The 24,137-nt window shown below is 38.1% G+C and overlaps 1 protein-coding gene across 7 annotated transcripts in view; it reads left to right on the forward strand.

Moving 5' to 3' along the window:
* Nucleotides 1-24,137, forward strand: part of VPS8 (VPS8 subunit of CORVET complex) — a 257,836-nt gene that overhangs the window by 204,789 nt on the left and 28,910 nt on the right. For 5 of the 7 annotated variants that reach the window (XM_038583601.1, XM_038583603.1, XM_038583602.1 and 2 more), the window contains one exon: nt 18,312-18,365. In XM_038583601.1, coding sequence (XP_038439529.1) covers nt 18,312-18,365 — 54 coding nt within the window. Of the gene's footprint in view, nt 1-18,311; nt 18,366-18,971; nt 19,463-24,137 lie in introns of those variants that run through there. The other 2 variants (XM_038583604.1, XM_038583605.1) reach the window with 2 other exon arrangements.

A 24,137-nucleotide genomic window follows, 5' to 3' on the forward strand; every position in this document is an offset into this window, starting at 1 on the left:
AAAGTTTTCAGCTAGAATTTGTTCAAATACATATTCTGGCCCTCTGGCCCTTTCGGCGCCCTCGGGAACACCAATTAAACGTAGGTTTTTCTTCCTCAGGCTGTCGTTTATTTCCCTTAATCTATCTTCATGGTCTTTTAATTGTTTGTCTCTTTTTTCCTCAGTTTCCCTCTTTGCTATCAACTTGTCTTCTATGTCACTCACTCGTTCTTCCACCTCGTTAACCCTCGTCGTTAGGACTTCTAGTTTGGATTGCATCTCATTCAATTGATTTTTAATTTCTGCCTGATTAGCTCTAAATTCTGCAGTCATGAAGTCTCTTGAGTCCTTTATGCTTTTTTCTAGAGCCACCAGTAGCTGTATAATAGTGCTTCTGAATTGGCTTTCTGACATTGAATTGTAATCCAGATTTTGTAACTCTGTGGGAGAGAGGACTGTTTCTGATTCTTTCTTTTGAGGTGAGGTTTTCCTTCTAGTCATTTTGCTCAGTGCAGAGTGGCCAAAAGCAAGTTGTATTGGGAAAAGGAGAAAAAGAGAGGAGAGAAAGAAGGAAAGAAAAGAGAAAGAGAAAAAAGAAGAAAAAAAAACGAAAAAGAAAAAAAAAGAGAAAGAAAAAGAAAGGAGAAAAAAGGGGTGGGGGAAGGAAACAAATCAAAAAGCAAAGTAAAACAAAACAGAACAAAAAAAAAAAAAAAAAAAAGAACCACGGGGGAGTATCTTCTGATTCTGTGTACTTTAAGCCCCTTGGCTTCTCCTGGAAGTTGTCCGTCTAGCTGGTGTTCTGGGGGAGGGGCCTGCTGTGCTGATTTTCAGGTGTTAGCACTTGGGGGAGCTGCTCTGCCCCTGCCTGGTGCAGGGCTCAGTGGGGGTTGTTTACCCCGTGAGGCCGCAGGAGGAACAACCCCAGTGGTGGGGCCAGCTCTGGAAACCTGGATTCAGCCCCGGCAGGAACTCCGGAGCTCTCCGTCTGCAGGGCCTGGAGGCTCCGGGGCGGGGCCGCTGATCTGCTCAGCTGGGGCAGGAGCGTCCTCGCTGTCCTGGGCCCTCCCGGCCTCTGCCTGTCCCGGGGGGAGGCGGGATCCTGGGCTGTGTCCCGGCGCCCTGTGCTCCGGGGCCTGCGCTGTTGGATTCGCGCTCCCGGGCCGCGCAGCCCCCTCCGCACGGAGCCTCTTCCTCTGCCCGAGCCCCTCCGAGCTGCTCCCGGGCCGCGCAGCCCCCTCCGCGGAGCCGCCTCCCGAGCCCCCCCCCCCCCCCCCCCCCCCCCCCCCCCCCGCCCCGAGCTGCTCCGGTCCCGCCGCCCGCGCTGCAGCCCTTAGGGAGCTCGGCGCACTCTCCTGGGCGCGCAGTTCCTCTGTTACTGTCCCAGGGAGCCCGAGGGCATCCTCGCCCTCCTGGGTCCTGCTCCACCTCCCTGGAGCCCCTTTCCCCCGGGAAGGTCGGTGCAGCTCCTGCTCCTCCGGGACGGGGCTCTCCTGTCCTGGGGACACTCGCCCCGGCCTCAGCCCGGCTCCTCGCGGGCCCCTCCCCCTTGGACGCCTTTGTTTCATTTCTTTTTTCCCGTCTTCCTACCTTGATAGAAGCGCGAACTCTTCTCACTGTTGCATTCCAGGTGTTCTCTCTTTAATTCTCAGGCCGAATTCATAGATTTTCAGGATAATTTGAAGGTTTTCTAGGTAATTTGGTGGAGACAGGTGATTTGGGGAACCTACTCTTCCGCCATCTTGCCCCTCCCCCCCCATTCAGTATTTAAAGAGCTTCTCCTCTTTGCCCCACATTTTAAAACAGGGATTTAAGAGCAAGAGTAGACATTTTCTGCCCTTAAAAAGCTTAAGATCTAGTTGAACAGGGCGAATGTACACCGATGAGTCCACTGAAGACCCTTTAACAGAGTAAGAGGACAGCAAGTACAAATGCTGTAGTACTAACAGTACCTGTGTGCTAAAGCGTGCAGAGCTGTCACTCTTAAATGGGGCCAGTGGACAAAGTAAATAGACATGTGCTCTGTACATGGTTTTCTCAGCTGGGTGACTTTCTTTAAAGAAACTTTAAAGAACTTCATGTTCTTTTGTTCATTTGAAATTTTTTCATTGCCTTTGGAGTCTGACTAATGGAGTAGATACATTGTTTATTTTATTTTACTAAGATTTTTATTTATTTGACAGAGCAAGAGAGCAAAAGCAGGGGGGAGTAGCAGAGGGAGAGGGAGAAGCAGGCTCCCCACTGAGCAGGGTGCCCAATGCAGGGCTTGATCCTAGGACCTTGGGATTATGACCTGAGCTGAAGACAGACACTTAACTGAGGCACCCAGCCGTCACAACTTTTGTTCATTTTACAGCCTTTCTTTTCTTCTTCTTAATCAAGCAGTAATGCAGTTGAACTCTACTGCCTAATAACTTGTGGGAGAACGGAATGTGGCAACACGATGGGCCCAGTGAAGAGGAGGAACAGTTGCTAGCTGCTATGACTTGATCATTATTCTGTTCTCAATTTATTTCTTCTTCAGAGTGAGAAGAAGTGTCACATTTGCTGTTTCTTAATCCTTCCTGGGCCCCCTCCCTGTAGTTGGCTTTAATATCACTTAGTGAAAAGTTGAACCTGTCGATTTTCTCATGGTTTCATCAGCTTTCAGCGCTGTTTTAGAAGTAAACCCAGAAAAGAACTTTGGCTTAGCTTCTTCCAGTTCAGAATTTGTATATTCTGGTGGTAGGCATTCATTTACATTCATCCAGTATGTATGGAACAATGTGTCAGGTACTGTGCTAAGTACCAGGGATACAGTGGTAGACAAGACATTTTATCTTGTAGGATATATGATCAGTGAAGTTATGAACAAATTTTGAGTATATTCTCAAGTTCTTTCTGACGCCAAATATGTGGAATCTTTTCCAACACCAAGTCTGACACTAATTCTGTCAATACCCTGGACACCATCTAGGTGTCCAGTAATTCACTTCTGACACTAACCACCAGGAATTAGCGTCAGATTCCACAGGCCTAAGGATTCATTCACACAAGATTGCCCTTACTTCAAATACCAGTTGCAAATGGAATGCTGCAGTTACCCACCCTTCTGACTTGGCAGATTCCGAGGTTCCCGTGATCAGCCCCCTAATAGTTCGATAATTCACTAGAGTAACTCCTAGAACTTAGGATAATGCTTTACATTTACTTAGGATCCAAGTCAGGAGCAGCCAAATGGAAAAAATACACAGGGCAAGGTATGGAGGGGAGAAGGGTGCTTCCATGTCCTTTCCCACCACCTCAATGTGTTCACCAACTCAAAACGTTGAACCTGGCCATTTCAGAGTTTCTGCAGATGTCTCATTATATAGATGCAGTTGATTAAATCATTGGCCATTGGTAATTAGACTCCATCTCTAGCCCTCTCCCCTCCCCAAAAATTGAGGGGGTAGGTCAGACAGGGATGGTAGAGCTGAATGTTCACAACCTGAAGCTACCTAGGGGTCCATGGACACTAGTCATCTCTTTAGCATACAGAAGGCACTCTAACCACTCCAGAGATTCTAAGAGTTTAAGGAGCTATGTACCAGAAACCAGGGACAAAGACCAAATATATATATTTTTTATTATGCCACAAGTATTTGCAGATGAACTATGCTGTATAAGAGCAGATAATGAGTAGACTTAATCAATGTGGGGAATCTTGGAAGGCTTCCTGGAAGTGTCATGTTAGCTGCCCCTTAAGGGAAAAGGGAAGTAAGCTAGACAAATTTAAGTGCAATGGTAGGTGGAAGGAGAGATACCCTAGGCCCAGGGAACAATATAGATAGAAAAAACATAGCATCTCTGCTGTGAAACTAGATGTTGAGCATAATTAGGTCAAGAATATGAGAGAGTGAGCGGTATGAGGTGAGGCTGCTGTGGTAAAAAAGGAATCATATTAATTACTTTCATGTTCGTGCTACAGAAACAGGATACTGTGGGGTTTTAAGGAAGGAAGATTATCTGATCAGAATAGCATTTTTTTTCCAGAGAAGTATTCTTAGAACACTCTATCTGCAGTGTAGAAAATGAATTGAAAGGGAAGTAAGAACAAATGTAAGGAGACCCAAGAATATTGAAATAATTTAGAGGAAATAAGTGGTAACTTGTACTAGAATGATAGAAGTTGGGATGGAGAAAATACTACATATTTGAGATGTGTTTCAGATGTACACAAACATCAAAATAGTTAATATGGTCCCTGCAACCTCATCAGCTGCATCTCAGACCACTCTTTTTTTCATGCTCTCATCCAGTCACATGCAACTTCTAGTTCCATGCTCTTTTCTGCTTCATAGCAGAGATGTTATATTTCAAAGAATTATCAGAGCTTGGTCCTAAATTTGTTGGATGGGGCTGTAAGAGGGAGGAGTAAAAAATAGTACCTAGATTTCTTACTTGAACAACTGATGGATGATGGTACCATTAACTGAGATAGGAAGCAATAAACAAAGAACAGACTTGAGAATAAGAATTGTTGAATTACGAGACTTTGGCAGGACTTTGTAGGTAAAGATGTTCAGTGTGGTTTCCAGATTGAAAATTTTATTAACTAATCATCAAAAATGCTTCCTTATTTGTATTTAGGGAAGGAAAGACAGGTCTTGTGATATCCAGCATGTTTCCAAGCTGAATCCAAATGCAGATGGAAGAACCATTATTTATGTAAATACTTAAGTCACGTCTTGGGGCATTTTAGTTTTTTTCCTCTTTTACATCCTATTCATAAACCAACTTGTGATTGTATACCTATGATTGCTTGGATATTACTAATTAAAGTTTTCTTTCTTTCTAGACAGTCCTCAGCAGCTAAAATACGCCCTTTTTAAAAGCCTTTTTTAAAAAAATAGAATTATGTTTTATGTATATAATTACGTATTTTAATACATATTGACAAACAGTAAAATTTACCTTCCACAAGTTTTACAGTCATCTTTACAATCAAATATAAAGTAATATTATCACCTACTCTTAGATGTCCCTCATATCTCCTTGTAGTCAAGCTTTCCCCTACTCTCTCAGTCCCTGGCAACCACAGATCCATTTTGAGTTATTTGTTAATAGGATACAAGATAAGGATTAGTGTTTGTGTTTTTGGGGGGTTTTTTTGCATGTGTATATCCATTGAATTGCCTTTGTATCTTAGTCAAAAATCCATTGACTATGTATGTATAGGTCTATTTCTTGACTTTCTATTCTTCCATTGATCTATAGATCTATATATCTATCCTTTCTCCAGTACTGTGGCTTTATAGTAAATGTGAATATCAGGTAGTATAAGTTCTCCAACTTTGCTTTTAGTTACATTTGGCTTTTCTAATTCCATTGCTTTTCCATATAAATTTTAAAATCAGCTTATCAATTTCTCCCAAAAAAAGTCATGCTGGGATTTTTTTGGGATTGTTGTAGATCTATTGATCTATCAATTTGGGGAAAGTTAATATTTTAATAATGAGTCTTTCAGTCCATCAACATGGTATATCTATCAATTTATTTCAATCTTTTTTTATTTCACCTGTGTTTTGTAGTTTTTGGCATGTAAATCTTAAATATTTTGTTTCTAAGATTTGTTTCTATAATGACCTTTGATATAGTCCATATTTTACTGTTTTATGTTACACTTTCTAAATTATTGCCAGAATATAGAAATACAACTTACTTTTTGTATATTGACCTTGTGTCTAGTGACCATTGACCTTACAAAGCTTATTTGTTAGTACTAGTATTTTTTAAAATAGATTCTTTGGTATTTTCTACATAGACAATCATATCATATGCAAATAAGGACTTTTATTTCTTCCTCTCCAATCTTACACCTTTTATTTCTTTTTCTTGCCTTATTGCATTGACCTTCAGTATAGTGTTGAACAGGAATGGTGAGAATAAACTTTTTTTGCCTGGTACTGATTTTAGGGGGAAAGTGTTCATTTTTTCATTATTAAGCGTAATGTTAAATACAGACTTTCTGTGTGTAACCTTTATATCATGTTTTAGGAAGTTCTTTTTTATTCTGTGTTTGGCTGAGAATTTGTTCCTAAATGGGTGTTGAATTTTGAAGCCATTTATACAACCTGGTTGCCTTGTAGCCACATCCACACACCTCATACAGTGAACAAAGACAGTAATCTGTTTCACTGATTTTCTTCCTGCCTCTCTCAGGAAGTACCTAGAAAAGGGGAATTATCTTGAAATTGGGCCTACATGTCAAAGGCAGCTTTATTTTTAAGCTATCTGAGGCTACCCCATTCTGGAAGGGAGGAGAGATGACTCAACCTTTTCCTTGTTTAGGAAACTTCAGTCAGATTTTTGGTCAGATCCTCTTGGAAATCTTTGATACTTCCTAATAATGAAGCAGTGATTCTCGAATCATACGGATTTCTTCAATTTTCTTCTAGTTGTCTGTGTCTCTTATTTTTGTTACTAAGTGTAAAAAGATCTAGTAGATTCATAACACAAGGAAAGAGAAAATGAAATTTATCATATATATGCTGTAGATGTGTTTATACTAATCTTCACAATTTTATGAGAGTGATATATTCCCTATTTTACAGCTGATGGAACTATATGTAGCTCAGACCAGGGAGACCAGTATTTGAACTCAATTTGTATGGGATTATCATCACCCCCAGTTTTCCTGACTCCACTCTGTTCTATTTTTAGCATTCTGGCTTTATGGAAACCTGGTAAAGCTGATTTTTAAAATACATCCATACCATATTGCTAATTAAAAGTTCTTACCATGTGTGAGCCATTCCATTTTTAATTACAAGAAAATTAAAAATGCTAATTATGTGATAGCTTTTATTAAATTTTATTTCATGAGGGATCCCTGGGTGGCGCAGCGGTTTGGCGCCTGCCTTTGGCCCAGGGCGCAATCCTGGGCACCTGGGATCGAGTCCCGCGTTGGGTTCCCGGTGCATGGAGCCTGCTTCTCCCTCTGCCTGTGTCTCTGCCTCTCTCTCTCTCTGTGACTATCATAAATAAAACAAAAATTTAAAAAAAAAAAAATTTATTTCATGAAAGTTTTACTTTGTTCAATTAATTTCCTTTGAAAAACCTATCAACTATGGTCATTAAGTTCCTAACCAAAACAAGGAGGAAAACGGAGGAGGCGAGGGGCTCAGTGACTCCAATATCAAGCTGAGTTTGTTTTTTTTGTTTTTGTTTGTTTGTTTGTTTGTTTGTTTGTTTGTTTTCAAGCTGAGTTTGGCTGTCTACTCCCAGGAGATACTGAATGCATTTGAACCTTCTCACTGCCTCTGTAACATGATCCTTCAGTCAAATCAGTTTTTGTTTCATTCTTTTCCAAATGTGGTAATTTTTTACTTGTTCTGTTTCTGACTTCAGCTCAACAAGATGCAACAGTTACCCACAAAATTATGGTTTTGCTGAATAAGGCCTGTCTTCTTGTGCTCCTTACTTCATTTCTGTTTTGCACAACTAATCAGTATATATAGCAATAAGTGACATATTAGTTGCTTCCCAACAGTATATCTGCACAGACATGATGGGAGTTACTCCCCTAGAAAGTCTGCTCTTTTCTGGAATAACTACTTTTATTTCTTACAAGTGGGAAAAATGACTCAAGTTTCTTTCCTTCCTTATCTCCTCTCCTTGCCTCAGCTTTACAACAGCTCAATCTGAAATGTTTAGATCCACAAATAGACCTTGCAAATCTATGTGATTCTCTATTTTGCTTTCACTTATGTATTACCTACAACAAACTACATTGGAAAAATTAATTTCAACTGAAGTACTTATCATTCTACTGTATTTTCTCAACAAATGTTATTCGTATATAGTATATAATGTAATACTTTTCTTGGGTTATTAAATTTTCTTTGCTTATTTCTTTATTAAATTTATAGTAGCAAATAACCATCTTCATTCACACTGATGAGCAGTAGAAGGAATTAACTTGCTATTCATTTTTAAAATAATTCTTGATCAACAGGCAGCATGTAAATTCAAGGAAACATAACAATATTTACTAGATTGTAGTTTTAACATTATATTATTAACAGGGCTTAGAATTCTTGAGAACTGGTATAAGCTAACACTTTTTTAAATTTTTATTTATTTTGAAGACGGAGCACGTGAGTGGAGGGAGGAACAGAGGGTGAGGGAGAAAGAACCCTCAAACAGACGCACTGAGAAGGGAGCCCAACTTGAGGCTCAATCCCAAGACCCTGAGATCATGACCTGAGCCAAACTCAAGAGTCACTCAACCAACTGAGTACCCCGAAGCTAACACATTTTATATGCCATTAACATTAAAATTGCTGTTCCTTTTAAAACTTAAAAAAACAGCATTTAGAGACTCATAAGAAAGTTTTATAATGTATTGCTTGATATCTTTACAGAGTTGGCTAAATCATCTCTTGTTGGTAGAAAGGCAGATACATTAGTCAAATATCAAAGTGTTTTTTTTTTTTTTTTTCCTAATGGTAAATATCTGAGGAGAAGGAGCTTGGAAATAAACATATAGCCACCTCTTCATCTTTTAATAATCAGAATAGGAAAGAATTAAATAAGCTGATACTTTTCTTGGTACTTGGAGTTTTTTTTAGAGTTATCTAAGAAAAATTTTTTTTTTGTTTTTTTTTTTAAGATTTTATTTATTTATTCATGAGAGACACAGAGGGAGGGAGAGAGAGAGAGAGGCAGAGACACAGGCAGAGGGAGAAGCAGGCTCCATGCAGGGAGCCCAATGCGGGACTCCATCCCGGGACTCCAGGATCACGCCCTGGGCTGAAGGCAGGCGCTAAACCGCTGAGCCACCCAGGGATCCCAAGAAAATGTTTTATCTCTTAGAGTAGACTTACAAATAATGTCAGAGGGAAATATTTATAACTTCCAAGAAATTATTCAATAAGTGACATTTATTTGTGCTCACTGGTCATAATTTTCTGTTAATGATTGTCCATTGCTTATTTAGTTTGAATTCCTACTATAAATTAGAGATTTGGTTTACAGGCTGTTTAATGAAATTGGAACACTGGTATTAATGCCTTGTATTCATTTGTCCATTTTTAGAGAATGTTAGTTCCCCATTATAAACATATTAGATGAAAATTAAATGCTAAACAATGAAATTTCAGTATTTGGAAATAGAAGCATTTCTCAAAAGAGTATGCTATAACTTAAATTTACAAGTTAAATGAGGGTTAATATATCTTAGAAGTACAGAGAGGTGACAGATGATTCTAATTTAAATGAATCTCTTTGAGGAGACTTTTGCTCATTTTTCAGTAATATTGTTACTATATCCTAGTTTTAAGTGATTCATTTGGGCCAAATGCTATATTCTTGAGACTAAATATACATTATTGAACAACTCTCCCCCCAAAACAGAAAATATATTTCCTACCATTATGTAGCTTACCATCTAGGAAGAGAGCTAGACAATAATTAAATTGTAAACAAACTATATCAAATTTGTAATTCCAAATTGTGAAAGCTTGTAAGTGCTATTAGGGCAAAGAATAGAATGTTATGTGAAGAATATCCTGAGGGGAAACCAACTTTGGTTAGGGAGTCTCCATCTGCAGAGGTGATATTTAAGCTAGGATCTGGAAGATAGGAAGGCACCAGCTACGTGAAGACTGTTCCAAGCAAGAGAACAGCAAGCCCAGAGGAACTGAGAAGGGGACTGGCTTGTTTAGGAACTGCAAATAGATGAGTGGCTGGAACAGGGAAACTAAAGGGGGGTGTGTGGCAAGGAATGAGGTTGAAGAGGCAGGTGGGCCATGTCTGGAAGAGCCTGGAAGGTCTGCTGAAGAGTTGACTTTTGATGCTTAAAGTAGTAGGAGACTTTGAAGGGTTTCAAGCCAGGGACTGCTATGATCCATTTACTGTGATTGTAAGAAATGGATAGATAGCCACATCTCTGTGAGCAGCTCTGTCGTCACCACTGCCAGAGTGGGTTAAAAATCAGATACTTAACACCCTGGAAATTGGCTCACTTCCCTTTGACCCAGAAAAAGCTTGCATCAGGAGACCAGAGGATAACAATAGTACCCAAAGAGTGTTTCTAGTCTTTATGTGTAGAGCTAAAGACTTGATGGGAATGTGAGCAAATAACATTTAAAAACTATATCGTTTGGGGCACCTGGGAGGCTCAGTCAGTTAAGCATCTGCCTCCAGCTCAGGTCATAATCAGGCTCCCTGTTCAGTGGGGAGTCTGCTTCTCCCTCTCCCTTTGCCACTGCCCCTGCTTGTGCTCTCTCAACACTCTCTCTCTCTCTCAAATAAATAAAATCTTTAAAAAATATATTTAAAAAAATTGAATGCTATAGAGAATTCAATTGCAAGAAAGAAGAAAAAAATTATATCATTCAGTGAAATATGAAAAATATTCAACTTTACCAGTGAAATACAAATCAACACAGCAATATCATGCCATTTTTTAAAGTTGAACTGGCAAATTTTAAAAAATATACAATAAACTGTCATACATTTCAAAATACATATGCATTTATATTGATAAGGATGTAAAGAGACACTTTATGCATTACTAGTGGGAGTGCGTATTACTACAAGTCTGCAATCCCTTATACAAATCAGATAGGTTTCAGAATTGAGGTTTTTTTTTTTTATTCTGGAATTTGATTTTAGAAGATAATATAGGGACATCAACATCTGACAGGATTCATTTGGAGTTTCTTGGGGGAACATGGGCACCATATATAAAACAGTGGTTCTCAAGATATTGGACATCCAGCAGTGAGGGAGTATGACTCCCGAGAGAAGAGAAACAAATAATATAAGACCTAGCTAGGTTCATCCCTAGCATACAGCCACAGAAAGTTTCCAAGCCCTGGCACAGGGATGGAAAACTGAGGCAGGGCTCAGCAGTCTGAGCTGAGGAGACAGAGCAGGAGTCCAGGGACCAAAGGTGGCTGGAGTTGACAGAACAGAGTATGGACAGGAAAGAGCTCCCCTAAGGAGCCCCAGAGATCTGCAGAAGACAACTTTCCATCTTAAGTTGAATACTGTGCACCGTGTGAGGAAATAGTACACTCAAGGCCAGAAGAACTACACAGAAGGATTAGAGATAGCAGTGCCCCAGATTCACACAGAGCCAGCCTGGAACACTGCATACTTCACAAGGCAGCACTGAGTACTAAGTCCTACCTTAACCTTAGTATTGGGGTAGAAGTTAATTCTAGACCAACTGCTGTCTTGATCCCATCTAACAAAGCTTAAACACAAAACCTGAAAAAGATCAAATTATTTCCAAGTACTTTCATAAGTTTATTTTTATTGTAGTAATCTGTATATCCAAATATACAGGTTTGAACTCATGACCCTGAGATGAAGAGTCATAGGCTCTTCCCGCTGAGCCAGCCAGGCGCCCCAAATTATTTCCAAGCATTTTAACCACATCCCAGAACAAAGTTCAAGAATATGTTAAGGATTACAAAAGCATTTTACCCAACAAGGTGAAATTCACAATGTCTGGCATTTGATCAAGAAAGCAGGAAAAATACAAGTCATAAAGAGGAGGGAAAAAATCAACTATATGACATTCTGGAGAAGGCAAAACTATGGAGGCAGTAAAAACATCAGTGGTTGCCAGGAGCTAGCAAGGAGAGTGGACTAGGGGATGAATAAATGGAACACAGAGACTTTTCAGACAGTGAAAATACTCCGTATAATATTATAGTGGTGGACATATGTCATTATGCATTTGTCCAGACCCACAGAAGGCACACCACCAAAAGCAAACCCTAATATAAACTGTGGACTTGGGTGATGGTGATGTGTCAGTGTAATGTGTCATCAGTTGTAGCAACTGTACCCTTTTGGTAAGGGATGTGGATAACAGGGGAGGCATTGTGTGGGTGGAAGCATAGGGTGTATGCAGTATTTCTGGACCTTCCTCTCAGTTTTGCGAGGAACCTGAAACTGCTCTAAAAAATTGTCTTTAAAAAAATTAGTCCATTGAAACAGACCCAGAAATGGCACAGATGATAGAATTAGTAAACAAGAACGTTAAAGTTATTATAAATTGTAGTCCATGTGTTCAAGAAACTAGAGGAGAGACTAGACATATTTGATAGAGATGTGGAAGTTATAAAGTCAATAGAAATCTAAAGATGAAAACTGCCATGTCTGAGCTGAAGAGCATACTGGATGGGACTAACCATTTAACAGACATAGCAGAAGAAACAATTAGTGAACTTGAATATACAGAACAGAAATTTTCCAAATCAAACACAGAAAAAAAAAGGCTGGAAAGAAATGAATAGAGCAGCAGTCAGCTATGAACAACTTCAGATTGCAAAATACACCTGTAATTGGAGACCTGGAGGAAGTAGGGGTAGGAGTTGTACAGAAAAAGTATTTGAAGAAAGTAATACAGAATTCCAATTTTGGGAATGGCAGGGTAACCTGTATCAGACAGCCTTTCTGCTAAACAATTTTAAGTTCCAAACAAAGTATGAAGAAATATTGTTTAGCAAGCAAGCAGAAGTTTCTGGCTGACTTCTCAAAAAAAAAAAAAAAAAATGTCATCTTTGAAGTTCCCAAAGAAAGGTAATATCACATACATTGTTATTATAGAACATTTCCAATGGGGTCTAGGGCAGCATCCCATAATATGTGGGATAAATAAGGACTATAAATAGCCTTACTTCACTTCAGGTCAGGTTTTGCTCTCAGTGCCAAAAGCTTTAAAAAAATTTTTTTTTGTTTTCGAGTTTTTGGGATTTCTGAATTCTAGGAAAAGTGTTGTGGATCCATCTTCTTTGTCAGGAGAAAAATTGCCAATATGTATTTTTAAATGTCCTACACCCTTTGAAGCAGGGACTTATGTGTGCAACGGAAATAACACTTTAATTTTAAATTAAAAATATTTGAAAACAACCTAAATGTCCTAATAGCCTTCTAGTAGTTGGTGAAATTAGTTATGGTATATCTATGCAATGAAGGGACTGCTTAATAAGAAAATCATGTTGTAGAAGAATATAGATATGGTGAAATAAACATTTTCAACAGGGAACATGGAAAGATCACAAAATGCTATGATTCCAAATGTTAATAGTAGTTATTGCTGTGCAATCATGTTGTGATTTTTATTTCGTTTTGCTTTTTAGTATTTTCTAAATTTCTACTATGAACATACATTCCTTTTGTAATCAGGACAATCAAGGCTTGTTAAAAAAAAGTGATAAGGAAGTATTCCTATTGCTATTAAACTTCAGATCACATTGCTTCTCTAAGTCAGAAATCATTAACAAAGACCACAAAAGTTTAGCATTATTAAGCTTAATATGTCATCCATATCCCCAGATCTAGTGTCTGCACACCTGGATTTAAAGTGCCTCTTTCAAGCTGCATTGCCTGAGGCATTTCCAGAAGGAATTCTGTTAAATGAAAAATAAGACCTTTCATGAACGATGCTGAACCATTTCTGTTGCCACTTCAAACACTCTCTAACTTAATCTCCAGAGAACAGCTTTCTCAGATAAATTGTCCAGCATTATATCTAGTTCTTGGCTTGTTTTTAAAAATCTGCAGATTCTTTCATGAGGTCATTTTTTAAGCTTAAATATCTACTTTGCTTTGAAAATCTATTTTCTCCCTTTTCAAAAAGAACATACCAGGAGTTAAAATTGGATCTTGTTTAGCAAGCTACATCATACATCTGGAGTGAATTCCAGAGTATTAATGTCATGGTATGTTAAAGCAAAGACTGTCAAGTCTAATTTTTGCAGACCTGCTAAAACCAAAAGGACAGTCTGAACAGCCAGCAGTTTCAACCTCTGAGCTGAGGTATGTTTTCTAAAGTTATTCTGAAAGTCAGAGGAGAAAGGAAAAAAGAAAAAAAAAAAAAAAAAAGGCTGCAACATGGTCCTTTTGAATAGCGTGGTGCCACAGTGATAGAAAATGTCATCATCATATGTACTAGAGGCTCTTAGAATTAGACTGTCAGAATTGAAGGGACTTGAATCCAATTATTTGCTTAGTACCTCTGCTACATCATCCTAGACTGATCCTATCTACTGTCTGTTGAACTGCTTGCAATAGGATTATATTTTTCCTTGTAAACTAGTAAGTCGATTTTCTAATTTCAGATATTAATCTCTGTGTACTTCATATTTACTAGAATTCAGTGGTGAAACCATGTGGACTTGGCATTTTAAGAGACAATTAGATAAGATTAAATTTCCTTAATAAATATAGGGTCATTCATATTCCCTGTTTCATCTTGGGTCTGTGTTTATAAGTTGTTTTTCAAGGAACATGTCCTTTTAATTTGTCACATTTGGGGCACCTGGGTGCCTCAGTCTGTTAAACATCCGACTCTTCATTTAATGGTTGTGATCCCAGTGTCTCCAGATCAGTCTCTGCACTGGGTATGGAGCCTGCTTAAGATTCTCTCTCTCCCTCTTCCTCTGCCTCTCCCCTCCCTAAAAAAAATGTCAAATTTATTGAGATAAAATTATTCATAATAGCCTCTTTTAAATGTGTGTATTACAGTATGTAGTAATATATCTTTCATTGCTGATACTGATTTATTCTCTTGATTAATCTAAATAACAGTCTTTTTGATATTTTCAAAGAACCAACTTTTGGCTTTGTTAATTTTCTCTAGTGTTCTGTTTGATTTCTTTTGATTTCTTTCTCCTTATTTCCTTCTTTTTTACTTAGTTTGGTTTTACTTTTTTCCTAGCTTGTTAAATTGGAAGCAAAGGTCCTTCATTTTAAGCCTTTCTTATTCTCCAGTATAGTATAAAAAGCTGTAAATTTCTTCCTCTAAGCACTGTTTTAACTGATCCTACAGATTTCTCTAAATGCTTTATTAAAGTATAACTGATGAAATAAATTACATGTACATAAAGTGTACCAATATGTATGTATCCTTGAATCCATCACTACAATCAAGATACTGACCCTGTCACTACTAAAAACTTACTCAGTTTCTCCCTTCTATTCCCAGGTAACCATCAGTTGGCTTTCTGTTAAAATAGATTAATTAGCATTTTCTAGAATTTTAGATAAATGGAACCATCAGTAAGTAGACTTTTTTGATCTGTCTTCTTTCTCTTAGCATAGTTATTTAAGACTCATCCATGTTGTTGTAAGAGTTCATTTCTTCTTACTGCTGAGTAGTATTTCGATTTAGTGCATATACCATGATGTGTTTATTATATCACCTGTTGATATTAAGTGTTTCTGGCTGTCCAGTTTCTGGCTGTTAAAGATCAAGTTGTTTTGAAGATTTGTGTTTAAGTCTTTGTATGGACATATACTTTCATTTCTCTTGGGTAAATACTTTTGGAATGGAATCATTGACAAATATGGCAAATGTGTGTTTATCATCTTAAGAAGCTACCAAACTGCTTTCCAAAGTGGATGTACCGTTTTAGTCTCCTACCAGCATTGTACGAGGGCTCCAATTCCTCCACATTCTAGGTACAGTCTTTTTGGTTTCAACTACTCTAGTAGGTATCTCAACTGTGTTTTTAACTTGCATTTTGTGAATGACTAATGGTGTTGAGCATCTTTTCTTGTGCTTATTGGCTGTACTTTTAGAGAAATATTCCAAGTCCTTTGCTCAGTTTTTGATGGGGTTTTTTGGAAAAAAAATTTTGTTGTTAAGTTTTAAGAGTTCTCTGTATATTCTGGATACCTAATTCCTTATTTTGGATATTTGTCCCATGTCATTTGCAAATATTTTCTTCCATTTGATGAGTTGCTTTTTTACTATATTTCTAAGTGTCCTTTGGTATACAAAAGTTCTTAATTTTGATGCAGTCCAGTTTGTCTATTTTTTTGTTAATTGTCACTTATGCCTTTGGTGTCATCTTTAAGACATCATTGCTAAATCCAATGTCATGAAACTTCCCTGTGTTTCCTTCTAAAGAATTTTATCGTTTTAGCTTTTGCATTTAGGTCTGTGATCCACTTTGAATTTTTATATATGGTGTAAGGTAAAAGTCTAACCTTATTCTTTTGCATATGGATATCTAGTTTTTTAGCACCATTTTTTGAAAGGACTATTCTTTCCTCAACTGAATGGTCTTGATGGTATCCTTGTCAAAAATCATTTGACCTTATACATGAAGCTCTATTTCTGGTCTTTCTATTCCATTGGTCTGTATTTCTTTATCATAGTAACACAATTCTGATTACTGTAGCTTTGTAGTAAGTTTAGAAATTAGGAAGTGTAAGGACTCCAACATTGGTCTTTTTTAAGACTGTTTTGGCTATTTAGGGTTCCATATGAATTTTAGGATGGATTTTTCTCTTTCTGCTACAGTGCCACTGGGATTTTGATAGGGATTGCCTTGAATTTATAGAATGCTTTGGATAGTGTGGACATCTTAACAAGTCTTCCAAACCAGGAATACAGGATGTTTTCTTTTTATCTTTGTCTCCCCTAATTTTTTCGGCAACAGTTTATAGTTTTTAGTGTACAAATCTTTTGCCCTCCTTGGCTAAGTTTATTCCTAAGTATTTTATTCATTTTGGTGCTGATGTAAATGGAACTGTTTTCTTAATTTCCTTTTCTGATTGTTCATTGTTAGCTGTGGGTTTTTTTATACACGGCTATTATCATATTGAGGTAGTTTGCTTCTAATCCTAGTTTATTGAGTGTTTTTGTCATGAAAAGGCAAAGAATTTTTCTGCATTGATTGAGATGATCATGTCAGGGTTTTTTCCCTTAATTCTCTTAATCTAAGTGTCACATTTATTGATTTGTACATGTTGAAGCATCTTTGCATTCCAGGGATAAATCCCACTTGATCATGGTGTATGATCCTTTTAATATGTTGTAGAATTCTGTTTGCTAGTATTTTGTTGAGGATTTTCCATCTTTGTTCATCAGGGATGTGGGCCTGTAATTTTCTTTTCTCATAGTGTCCGTGTCTGGCTTTGATATAAGGTAATACTGACCTCCTACAGTGAGATTGCAAGTGTTCCCTTCTCTTTAATTTTTTGGGAGAGTTTGAGAAGGATTGGTGTTAATTCTTTGAACCGATGGTAGAATTCACCAGTGACGTTGTCTGGACCTGGGAGGCTTTTGATTACTGATTCAGTCTTCTTACTAGTTGTTGGCTATTCAGATTTTCTGTTTCTTTATGACTCATTCTTGGTAGATTGTGTGTTTCTAGGATCTAATTTCCTTTTGATTTCTTCTTTAACCCTTGGGTTATTTAAAAATGTTACTTAGTTCCTAAATATTTGGGAAGTAACTTTCTGTTACTGAGTCTAATTTATTTCCATTGTTACCAGAGAACTTTCCTTAGTATGACTTGGATCTGTTTAAATGTATTGATAATTATTTTATTGAGACAAAATAGTCTGCGTAGGTAAGTGGTCCATGTACACCTGAAAAAATATGTATTCTGCTTTTGCTGGGTGGAGTGTTCTATAAATGTCCAACTGATCTAGTTAGTTAATTGTATTGTGTGAATCTTCTAAATCCTTTCTGAATATCTGCCTACTTTTCTCCAACATATTAAGAGATAGTGGTATGGAAATCTCTGACTATACTTATTCTCCTTTCAATTCTATCAATTTTTACTTCATGTATTTTTAAGGTATTAGATGCATAGATATCCAGGATTGTGTGTCCTCCTGATGAATTGACCCCCTTATTATTATTATTAAATGATCTTCTTTATCCCTGGTAATAGTCTCTGCTCTGAAATCTAGTGTGCTAGCATAGTATATCTTTGCAATTCTTTTGCTTGTAACCTATTTGTGCCCTTACCTTTAAAATAGTTTTTGCAGGTAACATTGAGTCTTGCTCTTTTTTCGGATCTGACAATCTCTTTCAACCCTCAAATATTTCAAGATATCCCTATACCACCAGTCTTCTTCTTGAACTAAATATCCTTTTATTATGGTTTGACCAATACTTTTTCTAAATCTTTTACTATTTTATCACATTCTCTTGTGCATGTCTTGCTTAAAAGGGGTAATTTATCACAAAGGATACTTTGAGTTGGCCTCTGCGAGAAATACTGAGTATTGCATATTGCGTCGGTTGATTAACATTGTCAACAAAGATCTGTATCTATTTGGTTCCTCACCATTCAGTTGAAACCAGTCTGTACCATCTGTTCCAGACTTTTCTTACCCTACTCATATTTTTATCTTGGCTAACTATTGACTTTTGATCTCCAGAAAAGTTTCAAAGCAACTTAACAAAAAAAAGTCTATTCATTGTTCCTCTGAAAATGTCTGTTTTATCTCAGTTATACCAATTCTAGTTGAGTTATTTTGAGTATGGGTCAAATAAAACTAGATTATAACTAAGAGGATATTAAAGTGTTTGCCTTTTATTCTAGGTAAAAATGTCTCCTCCTTGTCATCCATCCAAAGGAGATTCTACTGTTAAGAAGGTGAGTTTTTAAAAATTTTATTACATTTTTACTTTAATTCCAGTATAGCTAACATAGTTATATTAGTTTCAGGTGTACCATATAGTGATTCAACACTTCCATACATCACCCAGTGCTCATCATGACAAGTGCACTCCTTAATCCCCATCACCCATTTCACCCTTCCCCACACTCACCTCCCCTTTGGTAACCATCAGTTTGTTCTCTATAGTTAAGAATCTGTTTCTTGGTTTGTCTTTTTTTTTTTTTTTTTCCTTTGCTCATTTCTAGAAGATCAGTTTTAAAGATACAAACCCACCTTCCTCCTTTTGTGTGTTTATTCTCCTCTGTTGAACAATTTTCTCAAAAATGCAATGATTTTTTAATCACCTTAATGCCACCAAAGGTATTTCTGATTGGAAGCCTTTATGACATATTACCAGAATCCCTTGGCTCTCTAGGAAGCCACATGGGGGGTTGGGCCTACCATCAGTCTCCTGGCAACTGAGAACTTTCATTGTTCTAGAATTCCCATCCTCTTTACCAGGTGGGTATCGTGATCAGTGAGTGGTAGTAGGTGAAAGATATTATAAGGAGGCTAGTCTAATATATTCTCTTTCCCTCCAGACAGCTGTGCTCAAAGAAAACTGGCCCAAGATATTAGCGTTCCATACTGCATAAACAAGTGCTCAATAAATACTTGTGGGATGGAACCCCCCCTCTGCCACTTCAATCCCTGACTGTAAACTTTGTAGCACAGAAAGAGTATGAGTCTGTCAATTGAGCAATTCTCAGATGATGTCAAGAGAACCGCTAAAATCCTTTTCTATATACAGCTGCAACAGTGCAGTTGAAATGTGGTAAACAAGCTGACATTTTTACTGTTCTCTTTTACCACTTTTATTTTTCTGACAGTTGAAGTATCCCTGGATGTAGGTTTTCTTTTCTTGCCCTTTTTATAATTTCAGTCAGCATCCATGTCAGTGAAGAATTGTAGAACAAAAATAACAACCTGCTAGCTGTGTTAACTATCAGCAGGTTCTAGCTTCAAAGCACTGTGCCGGAAATGGGTCCCTTTTCTCTGCCTGTAGAATCCCCTGAAATGGTTTTAAAAGAAAAAAAGAATAAAAATAAAATCTGTTATCCGAAAAGCCTTATTACATGCTGCCCAGGAAAATCTCTTCCATTTTTGTCAGGACTGCAAGGCCAGGCCAACTGAGGCGATGTTTGCTACCACCTGGAACCATCACACTGTGAGGGAGTGGGGGGCTGGAGGTACAAGGCACCTGCTCACTCTCCGTAAACAGAGGAGGAAATTGGAATCCAGAGGGAGATTTTTTTTGCTTTCAAGTGTTAGCTGTGGACACTTCTAAAGTAGAGGTTAAAAACATGCTTTCGATTCAACCAGACATGAGTTTAAAGATTGACTCTTGTGCTTATTGATCTGAATAACTTTTTTTTTTTTTTTTTTAGATAAGGAGAGAGGGAAAGTGGAAGGGCAGAAGGAGAGGGAGAGAGAGAATCTTAAGCAGGTTCCACACTCAGTGTGGAGCCCAGTGCAAGGCTGGATCTCACAACCCTGAGATCATAACCTAAGCCAAAATCAGGAGTCAGATGCCTAACCGACTGAACCACCCAGGTGCCCCTAGTGGAGCCTCTCTGCTTCCTTTACTGTAAATGATAGTGCTGCCTCTCAGAAGTATCCTGAAAATTAAACAAGATACTATATGAGGGCCTAATACTGTGTTTGACACACAGCTAAGTACCTGGTAAATTATTGACACATAGTAAGGACTCAGGTATTACTGAAACTAATGTTAAAACACACATCCCCCAATCTTAGTTAGATATGCTGTCATTTTATTATTGCTACTTTGTATTGTTGTCCATTCAGCAAGTATTTCTTTATGTAGACACTGAGTTAAGGGACTACAGAGATGAAAAACACAGACTTTGTTCTCAAGGATCTCAGCACTTATTGGGAAGGTGGACATGTAAACTGACAATTACCATACAGTTTGACACATGCCATGGAAAGTGCACAGGTACACAAGAGCACAGAGGAGAGGCTGATTGGGGATGACTAAGTGGACTTAATATGACTCTTATGTTCTTATGGTAAAAAGTGCAATGAAGAAGTTTGAGAAATACTTAGCTCCTCCCCTCAAGCTTTGTTACTAGATTATAATGAAAGCAAATCCTGCCATAATTAAAGGTGTTTATTAAATACTCATTTAGAAATAGATTCATATAACCTATTTCAACTTGGTAATGACCTAGCTCTTTGTCATTTTAGGTGTCTGACCACTATCAGGGGTGTAGCAATGTTACATAGGTAGGATTCTCCTACTCTTGTAATCAGCATCAGACAAACTGAAATTTTCAAAACCAGTGACTACACATAGATGGCCCCAGGTGGCTTTCCTAAGTGATCAGGTGCAGACTTATTCACTGTCCATGCAAGAATTGGCATGATCTGGTTTCTAAAATATTTTATTCAGGAGATAGATACATATATTCAAGGACCTTTTATTTTTGAGAGCCCATCACTCATGTTTACCATTCTGATTAACAAGACATTAATTTCACCAATAGAAAAATTTCTGGATTCTTGGACCTAACGAGCAAAATTTTAGCTATTGGTCAGTAATAAATAGCCAAAGGACTTTTTAGTAGCTGCTTTTGGGAATTCATGTCTCTACATTGAAGCCTAAACTTAAATAGCACCTACTTAATATCACACTGTTATGATGTCTAGGATAATTTTAAAATACATTTCAAAACAGGTGCCTCTCCCAGACTAAGTAGTCAGGGAAGGCTTCTTAAAAAAAAAATAAGGCTTGATCTAGCCTTGAAGCACAAGGGAAAAGGTGTTCCAGGTAGACATGTTGAGTATAGGACACTTCAGAAATGGGGGTGGTTCTATATCTCTTAAATATGGTAGCATGCAGAGGTCTGGTGAAATGAATGGGAATCCATATTACAAAGAGCCCTATTTTGTGAAGCTTGCTTTTTATCTTGAGCATGAGGGTTTCTGTCAAAGGTGATATTAAAGGCAAAAAAAGCAATCAGAAGAATAGACAGTGTCCAGGCAAGAAAAAGGTCCTGAATCTGTGCTGAATTAATGGATGGAATGAAGAGATGAGGTAGATTCAAGTATTTTTTCTCCCCCAAAACTCTGACACCTTTAAGTGTGAACCAGGTGTCCTTCCTTTTCTGAGCTCTCTCTTGTAACACCCTGAACTGGTGCTCACCTACCAACATATTCACCTGGCTGTGTTGAAATTACCTCTTTATTTATATATATGCCTCATTTAAGACTAATATGCCTCAGGAAGACAGCCATGGCATCAGACTTGGTATCCCTAAGTGTAGAACCATTAGTTGTCAAGTGAATGAGAGATACATGAAACAGATTCCATTGGACTTCATAGCTATTTATGGGAAGTGAAAGGAAAAAGAATTGTCTGGGCCTAAATAAACAGAGAAAGAACAAATGAAACATCATTACTGTCCCAGGCTTATATTCCTAGCATAGTCAGTCCCTTGCTGTTTGAGCTACATCAGCAGTAATCTGAGTGAGACCAATGTGAAACTCAGTACCTAATTGGTACTTCCCTAGTTGTGTATGTATTTTTGTGTGTTCATATATATATAGACATGTACATGTATATTCTGGTTATCATCCTGGAGCTACATTGTCAAAGTTGCATTGACAGATGGAGGCACCAGCAGTGTGTCTGTTGAACAGTTGACTGCCAAAGTGACATGTGTAAGAAACACAAAAGAGCAGTAGTATTCTTGACTGGAGCCAAAGATTCTCTGTTGACCAATAACCAAAGAAAGTGTTTGGCGACTGTGTTGTCAGTATTGGCTCTGTCAAGAGCTGGATGCAAGTGCTGAGGAAACAGAAGCCATGTTCTGTAGGTTCTGCTTAACTTCCTGAGATAGATGTCTCATGAAGGAGTCGTTCTTCCACTCTGCTGTCACCTGTCAGAATCTAGCAAATTCCATGAGCATACGTACATAACATCTTTTGCAGCACAAGCTTTTGCATTTTATTCTTCTCTGGATTAGAAATACTTGTTGTAAAAAAAAAAAAAAAAAAAAAGAAATACTTGTTGTATATTACATGTGGCATACAAAATTTGTGTGTAATGTTTATCTTATAAGATTTCTTCTTAAGGGGCTCTGATAACTTCAATAACAGAAGATACACATGCTTCTCTAGCGCTTGTTCAGTGTTTGATCATGGATGGCCAGAAATTTAAAAATCAGGAAGCATTTTTCTAAGATAAAAGTTACTGTAGGGATCCCTGGGTGGCGCAGTGGTTTGGCGCCTGCCTTTGGCCCAGGGCGTGATCCTGGAGACCCGGGATCGAATCCCACATCGGGCTCCCAGTGCATGGAGCCTGCTTCTCCCTCTGCCTGTGTCTCTGCCTCTCTCTCTCTCTCTCTGTGACTATCATAAATAAATTTTTTTAAAAATGTGTTAAAAAAAATTACTGTAAAAGTCCCTTGCAATTAACTCACTAGAACAAAATTGGAGATGTTGATGATGTTTGAGGTGATAAATGAGTTTAGAGAGTTAGTTGAAGGCAGCATAAAAAAAAACCACCCAGCTCTGATGCATCTTTTCTCAACTACTAAAGAAACACCAGCCCGGAATTTGCAAAGTTAGGATTATTACATGCATTGTAACCAGAGAAAGCAATTTTCTTACACCTCAATCACAAAGGCATCGTTATACTCCCTGAGCCATCCCGTTTTAGATGAGCTTTCTCTGCTGGTGTGTTTGCAGAAGTCTGAGGGGTCAGAAGCTCTGGCTAAAGAGTTATCCTCAGGCTGGTGAAACCCACTGGAAGAGTTCACAGTTGAGGGTCTTCCCAGGGTGACTTCTTCAGCCGAAGGACAAGGTACTGGGAGAGGCAGGGTGGAAAGGCTTTCTCATAGGGGGTAAATTCAGCGAATATCCCACATGCTTCAAGGTGCCAGGTCTGGGAAGGACCAAGGTCAGTGAAATATAGTTCTTGCTGTCAACACATTTCCAAGTGAATAGTGACTAAACTGTTGGATTTAATAGCCAGACCTCTCAGAAATTGATTAGCAGTTTCTCAAGTATTCAAGTGTATTAGAAGAATTTGGAGCAGTTGTTTGTTTTACCCAAGTGTTCTGGTGAGGTAAAAGTTTTATAGTCTAGTCCCAGTCTTGCCACTCATGTCAGGAATGTAGATGACTATACTCACTCATGATTTTTATCGACTCACTGGCCAGTGGGGAGACTGGGGGATGGGAGCAGTGCAGTATTTTTAAGGGAAAAAGCCTCACAGAGCCACTGTTTCCATAACAACAGGAAAAGCTGGCTGCAGTGTCTCAGCTGACTGGCCCCTCATGAGCAAAAAGTGATAGCCCTTGGTGGATGCATGTTGCCTCTTTCCTTATTTTTCTTAGTAGGACTTAATCCAGATGTGACTTTCATGCCTCTATTGATTTAAAAAAAAAAAAAAAGAAAGAAAGAAAAAGAAAAGTGGACAGAATTTAGTCTTTGCTTTTGCATAGACAGGGTAGAAGGTCCCCACAGGCCAGGTGCATTTTATGCTGACGTGAAGTAGCTGGGGTGCAGTTGCCTTCAGACAGCTGGAAGATTTGGAAGGAAACCTAGGCATTCTTTGTATTTCAGAGGACAGAACTGGTGCCTGTGGGTAGCTGGAATGTAGATGGAGATGTCAACTTAGTTATGAGAATTTTCTGATAGTGAGACAAGTTGCCTTGTGAGATAGCACATTATCTGTT

This window comes from Canis lupus, chromosome 34, assembly GCF_011100685.1.
Source record: "Canis lupus familiaris isolate Mischka breed German Shepherd chromosome 34, alternate assembly UU_Cfam_GSD_1.0, whole genome shotgun sequence".
In the NCBI taxonomy this organism is placed as follows: Eukaryota; Metazoa; Chordata; class Mammalia; order Carnivora; family Canidae; genus Canis; species Canis lupus.